This window comes from Misgurnus anguillicaudatus, chromosome 14, assembly GCF_027580225.2.
Source record: "Misgurnus anguillicaudatus chromosome 14, ASM2758022v2, whole genome shotgun sequence".
Lineage (NCBI taxonomy): Eukaryota > Metazoa > Chordata > Actinopteri > Cypriniformes > Cobitidae > Misgurnus > Misgurnus anguillicaudatus.
In genome coordinates this window covers 32,673,485-32,686,517 of record NC_073350.2, presented here as the reverse complement: position 1 = coordinate 32,686,517, position 13,033 = coordinate 32,673,485, and the positions used below count along the sequence as shown (strand labels likewise).

Sequence of the window (13,033 nt, the reverse complement as noted above, 5' to 3'; positions counted from 1 at the left end):
CGCCTAAGTACACACACAGAAAGAGGACGGAGAAGAGCTCTCATTCCGGCTGCTTTTGGGAAATCTGCTCCGGGCTCACCTCACATTCCCCTGCTAAAGTGCTTCGGTTTTTTCTGCTACAAACTGCCTTCAATTAAAAAAGAAAATGGCTTTCGTGAAAGGTCCTGAGGAAGGGAAGCTGAGCTCATGATAAATTGTCCTGTTAAAATATTAAGCATTACACTGAAGTGTTCAAAACAAAATGCTAACATCCGTCCCACAGTAAATGAAGAAATTTATTTTAATGTTCTGGGATGAATGTGCAGTCATTTACTATATCAAAGTGATTTTCTTCATGCGTGAAAAATGACATGGTTTACATTTATGCTTTTATCCAAAGTGACTTACAGTGCATGCATTTTATCACCATGTGCTCCCTGGGAATCAAACCCATGACGTTTGTTCTGCAAACACAAAGTTGTACCAATTGAGCTACAGGAACTACATTTTAAAACCTATAATACAATAATTTTGGCTTACAGGTATTCCCAGTAGTCGACACCAGTACAGTAGTTTCACTAAAAAGAAAACAAGAAAAAAGACACAAAGAAAAAGCATTGTTCCCACATGCGGTTTGTGAGGTTGGCATGTCATATTCTGGCAGGTCACGTTGGCTTTACATGGAGGATTTGTTTTGGCAAACACTCGGGTCTGGTGAGAAATGAGAAGCGGTTCATGTTCAGAAACTGTGAAGAGCCATCGCACCAATTCCCATTAAACGGGAGTGACGTGCAATAATAAAAGTCTTAATGTAAAGTGAAGCCGTGTTGTGTAGGGTGATCTGTCATGCTAACATGTTTTATTTCTTCACAGACACAGTTGTGATAATAATGAGCTGTTCTCACACATGGCCGGTTCTTGTCAACTATATCCTGGCAGATATCCTGGGTGAGCAACATTATATATACACATATACAGTATGTACTGTATATACTGAATATGCATACAAAATTATGAGATTAATGTAACTGCACAAATAAAGAATGCAATACATTCAAAAACAATTCAAAATGATTAATCAAATGAATAAATATAAAGAAAGCTACCAAACAACACTGAAACATCAATGACTCACTTCTGACATATAATAAGTCTGACTTCACAGTACAATGTTTCTTGTTAATGATAAACTCGTTGAACGCACGGCATGCTTTAACCAAAATGTTTAATTAAACACCACTGATTTGCCATTACATTCATCCGCTCAACAGGCACAACTGTGATTGGTTGTAATTCTCAACGCTGCAAAAATAACGCATGAAAAGTCATCTGATGCACCGTGAACAGAACTAAATGTAATGCTGTCATTGATGTAATACAGTCATAATACATTTTTTGTTTAATTGAAAAGGGTCATGTTTGCCCCTAGTTATGAATTTGTGGGTATTTTAATTCAGCTTGGTTGCATTTTTGCCCAAAGCCCTCAGTAATTTCTGACCATGAGACGCGAACGGACCATCATTAAATAACTGCTAATGGACTCAAATGACTGTGCATTTAAATTTAAGTCATGTAACGTGTTTTTGAGGAAGTATGGGAAAGACAGACAATATGCAATATGCAAAAAGTTGCATATTGCACACAAATTATACTGCTTTTAAATCGTGTGTCGAGTCGAGTCTACAGTCTGAAGTTTGGTGGTTGACTGTGAATGCTGTGTGATGTTACTGTATATCAGATTTTAAAGTATGTTTGAGCCCGGTCTCTGATTTGTCCGGGTGTTAAAGACGGAAGATTTGGTTGTTTGGAGTGATGCCTAGTTTGACTGTGAGGTAAAAAAGGGGGAACTTGATATTTAAAAGTTTTTTGAACTACAGTATTTTAGATATGTAAAAGCATCATGGTCATGACATGAGATTGTGACAAAGATTGAATGCAGTAATTAATTTATTTTCAAAGAAAATGTTATTCGCAATTATTTTACTGGATTGACATTTTATTCATAATTAGTTTCAGTCATGGTCATGTTATTTAAGTTTTAATTTGTTTTAGGAAACAGTTACGTCAAATGCTGTAGCATCATTTTCAGCTGATATATCTAATTCAACACAAACACAGTGCTCGTTTTTATTATTTATTAGTTTATTTCACTTAGTTTAGATTTGGTTAGGTGTGTGCACAACAAAAGCAATGCAAATATGCTCCTACAGTTACTCGCCCTACATTACTTGCTGGATGATTTGTTTTTGTTTTTTCTTGAAAATCATATTTTGCAGTGTGTGAGTTCCCAGCAATCGTGTCACCCGTTTTGTGTCCCGTTGTTACCCGTTTTTTTTTTTTTTTTAGATTCTTATTCTTGATGAGCAAAACGGCCCAAGAAATAGTTTTTAGACCAAAATATCAAATTTTAGTGATTTTGTGCATAAAACAAGCAAAAAAAAATCTGCCAATGGGAAAAGCTAATTTTTCTTGAATTTAGTGTTTAAGAAAAATGCTCAAGATTTTTTTGCTTACCCCATTGGCAGATTTTTTGCTTGTTTTATTCACAAAATCACTTAAATCGTCTTATTTTCTTGGGTTATTTTGCTCATCAAGAAAAAGCATCTTAAGAATTTTTAGATATTTTTTCTAAAAACAAGACAAAAATAATAAGAAATTATTTTCTTGAAAATCGATTTTTGCAGTGAAGTCACTTGCTTATACTGTATGAAAACAATGCTGTCCTCCATTTTTTGATACAACCAGATGTGTCAACAAGCTCTTCGCTGATTGGCTTGTGATACAACGTGTCGAAATTCTTAATTTGTGCGAAAGACGCAATTGAGGCGAATGCACTGCAAAAAATTATTTTCAAGAAAAATATTTCTTAGTATTTTTGTCTTATTTTCAGTAAAAATATCTAAAAATTCTTAAATTAAGATGCTTTTTCTTGATGAGCAACCCAAGAAAATAAGTCTAGTATAAAATATAAAATTTAAGTGGTTTTAAAACAAATAAAACAAGCAAAAAAATCTGCAAATGGGGTAAGCAAAAAAATCTTGAAAATTTTTCTTAAACACTAAATTCAAGAAAAATTCAAGAAAAATTTGCTTACCCCATTGGCCAATTTTTTTGCTTGTTTTATGCACAAAATCACTTAAATTTGATATTTTTTGTCTAAAAACTAGACTTATATTCTTGGGTCGTTTTACTTATCAAGAAAAAGCATCTTAATATAATTTTTTTATATATTTTTAGTGAAAACAAGACAAAAATACTAGTGCTGGGCAAAGATTAATCACGATGAATCGCATACAAAATAAAAGTGATTTTTGGCATAATATATGAGTATGTGCTGTGTGTAATTATTATGTTTAAATAAATACACATACATTCTTGTATGTATTTAAGAAACATTTACATATATATTTATTTATATTTTTATATATTCTATATTAAAAATAAATGAAAAAAAAATTATATATAAGTAAAGCAATTCTGAAATGAATATATGAATGTGTGTGGTTAAATATACACAATAATTAGACACAGTACACGCACATATATTATGCAAAAAACTTTTATTTTGTATGCGATTAATCGCGATTAATCTTTGCCCAGCACTAAAAAATACTAAGATTTTTTTCTTGAAAATAATTTTTTGCAGTGTGTGAGTTCCCGGCAATTGTGTCACCCATTTTGTGTCCCGTTGTTACCCGTTTTTTTTTGTTTTTGCTGAAGTATTATTCTAATTATAATCCGCTATAACAACTCAAACTTCAGAGGAGAGAGCTGTCATCTAACCTCAGTCTTTCTCTCTCTTTCTCAGGCCACAGAATGGGTCTATGATACTCTACAACAGGAAGAAGGTGAAGTACAGGAAAGATGGCTACTGCTGGAAGAAGAGAAAAGATGGTAAAACCACACGGGAGGATCACATGAAGCTCAAAGTGCAGGGAGTGGAGGTAAGAGATTGTTAACGTTTTAAAACTGAGTTGCAAGCATCACTTCTTCACACTCCTGGTTGGACCAACATTGGGCTTGACAGAGCAATGTTTTCAAAGTCTGACAGAGCCGCAGTATTTAAACTTAACCCTAAAGAAAGTTATGCATCTTTATCTTTCGACTCTTCGGATTATGTTTTGTCTTGTTGCTTTTTTTGGTAAATATGTACGTCCATCAGCGTGCATCACCACACAACTTTTCCAAAACCTGCCCCACCACCTTTCATCATAACGCTGGCCGTCCCCATGCGGATGACTCTAATGTGTCAGCTCAGGCGTTGCTCCTTTAAATGAAGAGCCGTAATGAAGCATGTCTCTGGATCTCTCGTTCCCACTCACTGACTCTAATGAAGAGAAATGTCAGCACATTGCAGATTTAGCTGCGTGATAAAGCAGATGCACAGATGAGTGCAAGTTGCAGGCGCCTCCTCTACCTGCCAATGTAAACCATTCGATCACATGAAAGTTTTTACTTATGCTATCAACATCTGTAGTATACAAGTAAACATTTCGGTTTTACGGTTAGAAGTTATGTATAAGCTTTCAAGGAACAGTTAAATCTTTTTTATTCATGTTATAAGTAGTGGAAAGAAACTTATGAATGTATGAAATGACAGCATCTTGATATTTTTTGTGAATTATTCCTTTAAGATTTTCAATGCAAATAATTATAACACATAAAACCATTATAAGAATTTAAGAAGCATCCTTACATACTTCAGCATGACGGATGTGAAAAGTCTTTTTGTATGTCAGTAAAAAGTGTTTGGTGCTTGTGTAATATCTCTCAGGGCTTTTTCTTCAATGCCGGTCATTCTTCTAAATTTGTTTGACACTTTGAAAACATGATAGAAAATGGGTGGACAGCTGATGTTGAATCAATAATCATACAAGATGTTTCTGTCTGGAGGGACAGCAGGTCGAAACCAACGACAGCCTGACGGATGATCATTTCACAGGCGCTTAAAGGGCAACAGTGATAAGTCTTTTCGTTTAGTTTTTTGTTTTCAAGTTTGCTGTTCACATCATTAGATGTATTAAGATCTAAATGACAAGAACACAATCTTGAGACACAACTTTCATCTCAAACACTTTGGAAATCTGTAGGCCTGTGTATCATTTCGGTAGAAATATTTGCATGTGTTTAACCAATCAAATCAGAAAAAAACTACAGAGAAATCAGAATCGTCCTAAAAAATTGCAATCTGTGCATCTCTAACATGAAAGGTTCTTCGGATGTTTAAGGTTCTTTATGGAACCATTTAGCCATAAATGGTTCATCTATGGCATCATGAAGCACCTTTATTTTTAAGAGTGTAGTGATGGCAGCTGTAGCCATGGGAGCAGTAGTCACGGCGACAGAAAGGATAATTGCAGTAGTTGCTAGTTTAACTATTAAAGGAAACTAAGATGATTTAACTGTGATTGAAGCCCGTGGGGAAGTGTGTGTGTGTCATTACTTTACAGAAAAAAGACTGTATTACCGTAAATAAAAATCTAATTAAATTTAAGAAAAAGTTCAAACATCTGTACTCATTACAGTAATGTAAATGTGTCATTAAAATAATGGCTCAGTGAAAAAATCTCAATGGTCTAAAAATAGCTTATTGCTATCAAGCTGATTATGACGTCTTATTTTGTGAGAGTATCTATGAACAGTCTGTGTAGCTGTAGAGGTTTTACTTTTACAGTAGCCCTACCCAAACCATTTTCTTTTCATAGTTTCATCTTTTTTTGTTCAGTATAGTCTGAGCATAGCATATTTCTTTATACACTTTTAAAATGCTGGGTAATAAAGAAACAAACCCAACCTGTGTGTAGGGGGAATTGATTTTTAGTGGTAACTTGTAAACCTATAAAGACAGGACCATTGTGAGCTTTGAGGTTGTTAATCAATGCTAGTACACTTTTACACAAACAATGCTATCAGGAGGTGTTGGTTCATATCTTTATTATCAACAAAAATGAACGATAGGACAACTTCCGGAATCAAGTCGGCTTGATTTGAATACACGTCTACACATCTGTTGTGCGTGCACATACACACGCGCATCCAAAAACATAAGTGTGAGGAGAGAACAGATGTGACTCATTCTCTGCTCGCCTGGAGACTCACGGATTAAACCAACAGGAATAAATCAAGGCTATTAGCATGGCTGCTAATGCCTGGAGAGAAGTGAAGAAACATGCAGACTTACATTTCTCACGTAATGGACAAAAGAAAGGCCAACAACCCTGTCAATTAAACTCAATCTTTTTTTTAATGAACTCATCACCAGCGGGGGGAAAGAGAATAAAATCATCCGAGACTGCAATGTGCAAACGTAAAATAGACTTTGTTACCTCAAAATACTGTAGAAAGATACGCTGATTTTATTTTTATTTTATTGGTTTTATTCTCATTTAATTTTCTACTGGATTGTGTTACATAGCCCCGCCCACAGTGAAATACGATTGGTCCGATGTTTTTTAACAACTGTGATTTCGTAATTCTGCGCAGTAGTTCAACACTTCACAATAGCAAGACTGAAAAAGACAACCTGATCTCACGAATTTCCGTGGCATAGTCACAGATTTTTTTGCTAATTTTCCGTGGCATTCTCACGGATCTCCGCATATTTCCGTGGTACTGCCACGGACTTTCTTTTTTGTGGCATTCTCACGGATTGGTTACTCAACTGTTTTGTCCTATTTTCTTACCAGGACCACGGAAATATGCGGAGATCCGTGAGAATGCCACGGAAAAATGAGAAAAAAATTCTGTGACTATCCCACGGAACTTTGTGAGATCATGTTGGAAAAATAACTGTGTTTTGTAACGTCTGATAGGAGTTTTTTTTTATAGATTTAGCAATGTATTGCAGCTAAAAATAGCCTCTTCCAGATGACAACCTACATATTAAACACACAAACATCTGCGTGCTGTCAGTTTATTGTGTCTGTGAAGACTTTACAGTTACTGTAACTCAACCGAGTTTGGCGGCAGAGATTTTTGTCAATGTTTCTTTGAGACGTTTAGGTACAGATTTTAATAGAAGTCAACTACGATATTTATTAGCATAGTGGTTTGTAGATGTTTTTATGTAATCTAATGCATCTAAATGTGATGTTTAATCAATAAGCCAGAAATCGAAGCAGATTTCATATACAGGATTCAATCGCTAAAGCCAAAATCTGCTAAATAAATTTATAAACTTTTTAGACTTATAACACTTTTTCATTGTGTAGTATGACTCGGCTTGGCTTGGTTTGCTTTTCCACTGCAGTTTAGTAGGGTTTCAAAGTGGGCGGGATTTATAGTTGCCCCGCCTTTATTGCGTGACATCACTGTAAATGCAACACAAACAAACGCACAACACAGGAGCATATAAATGGAATTGTGTTCTTGATTCTTGCCATGTGGATGTTTTTCACTTTTAAAAGGGAGTTTGGGAACTTGTACAACAAAGCCCAGACGATGACATCACTTGGTCGATGGCCCACAAGAGTAGGCTAATCTTGTATTGAGCAATGACACTAGCTGTGTCCCAGTTCAAAGGCTGGTTCCTTTCGAAGGACGCATCCTTGAAAGTGAGTACTCGTTGTTTGGAGGTCACAGCCTCCGAAGTCCGCAAAGAGAACTGAAATGAGACAGTCTAGACTTCGGAGGATCCATAAGTTGCATCACCTGCTGTACGCACCTATCGCGCCTGTCAGTAGGAGACAGCGGATACGTTTCTGACTTGTTAGAATAAATATGGAACCAGAAAAATATTAATTTTATTTTAAAAAACATATGCACTGCAAAAAATAAATTTAAAAATAAAAATGTTCTGTATTAAAAAAAATGTTCTGTATTAAAATATTTAAAAATTCTTAAATTAAGATGCTTTTTCTTGATGAACAAAACGACCCAAGAAAATATGTCTAGTTTTTAGACAAAAATATCCAATTAATTTGTTTTGTGCATAAAAAAGCAAAAAAAATCTGCCAATCGGGTAAGCTAATTTTTCTTGAACTTTTCCTAAATTTGAAAATCACTTAAATTTGATATTTTTGGTCTAAAAACTAGACTTATTTTCTTCGGTTGTTTTGGGTCGAAAAGCATCTTAATTTAAGAACTTTTAGATATTTTTACTGAAAACAAGACAAAACACTAAGAATTTTTTTTCCTGAAAATCATTTTTTGCTGTGTGATACGTTGTGATTTTCCTACTTAGTATATTTTTCTTGTTTTCAGTACAAATATTTACAAACTCTTAAATCAAAATGCATTTTTGATGAGCAAAATCACCTAAAAAATAGGTCTAGTTTTTAGACAAAAAAATCTAATTTAGGTGAATTCGTGCTTAAAACAAGCAAACATATCTTCTAATGGGGTAAGAAAAAATCCTAAAATAAGTTTACGTTTTTCTTAAATGCTGAATTCAAGAAAATATTTCTCACCCAATTGGCAGATATTTTTGTTTAATACTAAAAAAATGAGAAGAAACTTTTTGCTGCTTAATACACACTTTTATTCAATATTTTAGTTTAAGATTTTCAATCCATTTAGCCGTTACAGGCGCGCAATGATTCTCGGGATAGGCTGTGCACTGTAAAAATGACTTTCTTACTTATTATTTTTGTCTTGTTTTCAGTAAAAATTACTTGAAATTACTAAAATGAAGATGTATTTTCTTGATGAGCAAAATGACTTAAAAAAAATAAGTGTAGTTTTTAGACAAAAAATATAAAATTTAAGTGAAGTTGTGCTTAAAACAAGCAAAAAAATCTGAAAATGGAATACAATTTTTTTTTATTAAGTGTTTATGAAAAAACATTTTTCTTATTCCACTGGCAGATTTTTTGCTTGTTTTAAGAACTAATTTACTTAAAAAAAAAATTGTCTAAAAACTAGATTAGACTTATTTTCCTAGGTCATTTTGCTCATAAAGAAAATACATCTTGATTTAAGAATTTTTAGATATTTGTACTGAAAACAAGACAAAAATACTAAGTAAGAAAGTCATTTTTGCAGTGTGAAGAATCCGTTTGTTCTATCCTTAACAGCGCGGGGAAATAAGGATGCAATTTGAGGCATCCTTCGAATTGGGACGGCCTTCAATCACACTGCTTTAATGCAGTCTGTCTTAGAATACGGTTGTAGCCTTCGAATTGGGACACGGCTACTAGTAGTGATGATTCTCTCTGACCAATCAGTGATCTGCAGAGTTTAGAGGGATTAAAAACTTTCTGATGTGACCTGACCGCAGTTAAACTCCTGCTTAAGCAGCTGGTCTCCTCAGGTCTTCGGGTTCGAGCCGTGTGACTTAGTATGTGCTAGTTCTGGTCTCTCGTCTCAATGATTCTCACCTCACACCCCTCTTCCTCGCTCTCCACTCAAATGAATTTGGATCTCACAGCAGGAAGGTGTATCGAACCCCGAATCCCTGGTGCGAAGAAACCGAGGCAGAAATACAGAAAGAAACTTTGTGAATGAGTAAGACGATCGTAGACGGGCCTCTGAGGAGAACACCGAGTGAGCGTGTGAGGTACAGAGCGGGAATATAAAAGCGTATGGATTATTTGCCGGAGCTGCTGGGAAATCCCAAAGCGGGAAGAGACAAGATGGCTGCCAATGGTGCTGAAAGCTGTCAACTTGTGTTTGTCACCGATCTGCCTCTTTAACTCTCTCTCTTTCTCCCTGACTTTATGCTTTTTGTGGGCATGAAACGGCATATTGCACATTTGTCAAAGCTAATCTCGCCCAGCTAAGGGAGTCGATGTTTCTTGAATAGAAGAGCGTTTTTCTCGAATTATGTGTTCGGTCTAATGTGCATCTCCATAAACACGTACAATTCAGTATAATGTTTTATTTGATTGGGCTAAAAGCAGACACCAATTTAGAGGAACGATTCAATGCTGCTTAAAATGTAAATTGTATAATTGTAAAATGGATGTCAGTGATTGCATAGGAATGATTAACTTGCAAACATTGACATGTTTGTTGTTGAATAGGAAATCTGTGTGTGTGTAAAATCTTTCTTCCAGACTGCTGTGAAAAGCTTCACGTCACTTTGTCTTATTCAGCATTTTACTTTTAAAATGTTATCTATATATGTTTTGAAGAGAAATAACCATCAGTTGTCAAAGTTTAAGTGTTTATTTTAATTTATGTATGCTATTGGTGCAGGCAGTTTACAAAACTTTATATCTTAGGCTTACAAATATTTACTCATGCATGAATGACAGATTAAGTGTTAAGAATTTATCGCCTTTCCAAATGCTTTAACTATTTAAATCTCACTTTTTTATCCTGATCAGTCAGTGGGTCGGTCAGCTATGGTAAGCCCCGACCACGATCCATCGGTAAGCTTACATTTATCTGTGCTCAAAGGACTACGTGGCTTTTGCATTATTCACAGTGTAAAAGCAAGAGAGGCAATTTGGTCCGGCGTTATGTTCAATAAGCACAGCATCAATCCCTGCCGTGATGCTGGGCTCTGGTACAGGCATCAAGGAAGTCAGAGACATATAAAGTTGCCTCGTGTGCATTCTGTTTGTATCTCGACCTACGAGTCCGATAAGACGGACGATGGCATGTGTGGTTTCCCGAGCAAAAAGATGCAATCACATCAGAGATAACCGATGGTGGGGAAATAATATTTTATTCAATCAATCAATGTTGGTCTTTTGTGATTGACTCTTCGACTCGCCCCTTTGGTCTGATGTGAAGTCGGTATAGTCCATCTTTTATGTCAGACCACATAAAATATTCTTGCTGAATAATCCATTTTAGGGCCAGATGTAGGCTGTTTATATAACATGCATGCCAAACAGTATAGGCACATACACCTACATACAGTATATATGTGTACTCAAACACACACACACACACACACACACGCAGGAGATGTCTTGAGAGACGATCGATACGCCTCTCTTTCCTGCAAGGAGCCATTGAGATCATTGTTGGCTCTCAGCCACAAGGTCTTTTATACTTTGTGTGTGTGCGTGTGTGCATGTTTGTGTGTCTGTGTGTGTGTGGTCTTCCAGTATTGATGTTGTGGTGTGTGTCATGTCTGTATTTTATTGAGCTTGTGTACTGTGTGTTGTGAATGTCGTGTGTGTGTGTCTATGACTCAATGTATGAAATGGAGAGAGAGTCCATATTGGTTAAAAAAGCAACTGATATCTTTTTTTACTGTAGCATCAGCACATATATTTTTATTTAGATTACAGATACATTTATTCACAGCAATGAGGAACATTATAAGCAATACTCATAGTATCACAGTGTCAATTTCAAGAGTATATTGGAGTTGTACATACTGCTGTTTATATTGTTTGGGGTAAATTGCTTTATCAAAGCTTTTGAGCTTCTATGGAGTTATTAGTTTGTTTTATTTGGGATTACTTTGTTTCAGACGTTTTATTTTTCCTAAAATTGCTGAAGGTTAATAAAATTGTACAATTAAATGCTTTGAGTACTGAGTTCAAATTAACATTGACTGTAGATAATCTGGCTCTCAATTTGATGAGATGTTATTGGGATGTTCAATAATATTAACTTGCAGACTTGCACTCCAAAACAAAATGCTGGGTTGTTTCAATCCATGGTTGGGTAAAATATGGACATTTTCTAGCTTAATTTAAACCAGGAGTTTGAGTTTGTCCATATTTTACCCTACCGTGACTCGAAACAACCCAGGAATATTAAAAGTGTAGTTACTCTGCAAAAATGACTTTCTTACTTATTATTTTTGGCTTTTCAGTAGAAATATCAAAAAATGTCTTAAACCAAGATGCATTTTCTTGATAAGAAAAATGACCTAACAAAATAAGTCTAGTTTTTAAATAATAAATATAAAATGTAAGTGAATGTGTGCTTAAAACAAGCACAAAAAAACATTGTTGAATTAGGTGTTTAAGAAAAAATAAACTTATTTCAAGATTTTTTTCTCACCCCATTGGCAGATTTTTTTTAACTAGACTTTTTTTCTAAGGCCATTTTGCTCATCAAGAAAACACTGCAAAAAATGTTTTCAAGAAAAAATGTTCGTAGTATTTTTGTCTTGTTTTCAGTAAAAATATTTAAAAATTCTTAAATTAAGATGCTTTTTCTTGATGAGCAAAACGACCCATAAAACAAGCAAAAAAATCTGCCAATGGGGTAAGCTAATTTTTCTTGAATTAGCCCATTGGCAGTTTTTTTTTTTTTTTTTTTTTGCTTGTTTTATTGCACAAAATCACTTACATTTAATATTTGCACTGCAAAAAATGATTTTCAAGAAAACATTTTCTTAGTATTTTTGTCTTGTTTTCAGTAAAAATATCAAAAAATTCTTAAATTAAGATGTTTTTTTCTTGATGAGCAAAATGACCCAAGAAAATAGGTATAGTTTTTAGATCAAAAATATCACATTTAAGTGATTTTGTGCATAAAACAAGCAAAAAAATCTGCCAATGGGGTAAGCAAAAAAATGTTGAACATTTTTCTTAAACACTAAATTCAAGAAAAAAATTGTTTACCTCACTGGCAGAATTTTTTTGCTTGTTTTATGCACATCAAGAAAAAACCTTAATTTAAAGCAACACTATATTGTTGCCATGTAAAAATGACTTACAGCTCCCCCATGTGGTTGAAAAGCGCAACAGTGAGAGGGGCGGGGCTGTGTGTCTTGTAGCAGCTAGGAGGCTGCTCAGGTTGCAGCAACAGTACAATTTGTCCAGTTAAAAGTTGTTCTACCACTGAAATAATTTTAAAGACATTATTTAAAGGTAAAAAACTACATAGTGTTGCTTTAAGAATTTTTAGATATTTTTACTGAAAACAAGACAAAAATGCTAAGATTTTTTTTCTTAAATCATCTTTTGCAGTTTGTGGTCTAAAAACTAGACTTATTTTCTTGGGTCATTTTGCTCATCAATAAAAAGCATCTTAATTTAAGAATTTTTAGATATTTTACTGAAAGCAAGACAAAAATACTAAGATTTTTTTTTTAATCATTTTTTTTTTGCCGTGTATAAGGCGCAGAGGACTATACATCACATTTAGTTTGAAAATTATTTCACAAAATCCAAGACAAGAACAGACATTTAACCTGTGT

At 34.5% G+C, this 13,033-nt stretch overlaps 1 protein-coding gene across 10 annotated transcripts in view; it reads left to right on the top strand.

Annotated features, from left to right (window-relative positions):
* camta1b (calmodulin binding transcription activator 1b) overlaps nucleotides 1–13,033 on the top strand; it is a 375,185-nt gene that overhangs the window by 249,950 nt on the left and 112,202 nt on the right. For all 10 annotated transcript variants that reach the window (XM_055183906.2, XM_055183913.2, XM_055183908.2 and 7 more), the window contains one exon: nucleotides 3,788–3,923. In XM_055183906.2, coding sequence (XP_055039881.2) covers nucleotides 3,788–3,923 — 136 coding nt within the window. The remainder of the gene's footprint in view (nucleotides 1–3,787; nucleotides 3,924–13,033) is intronic.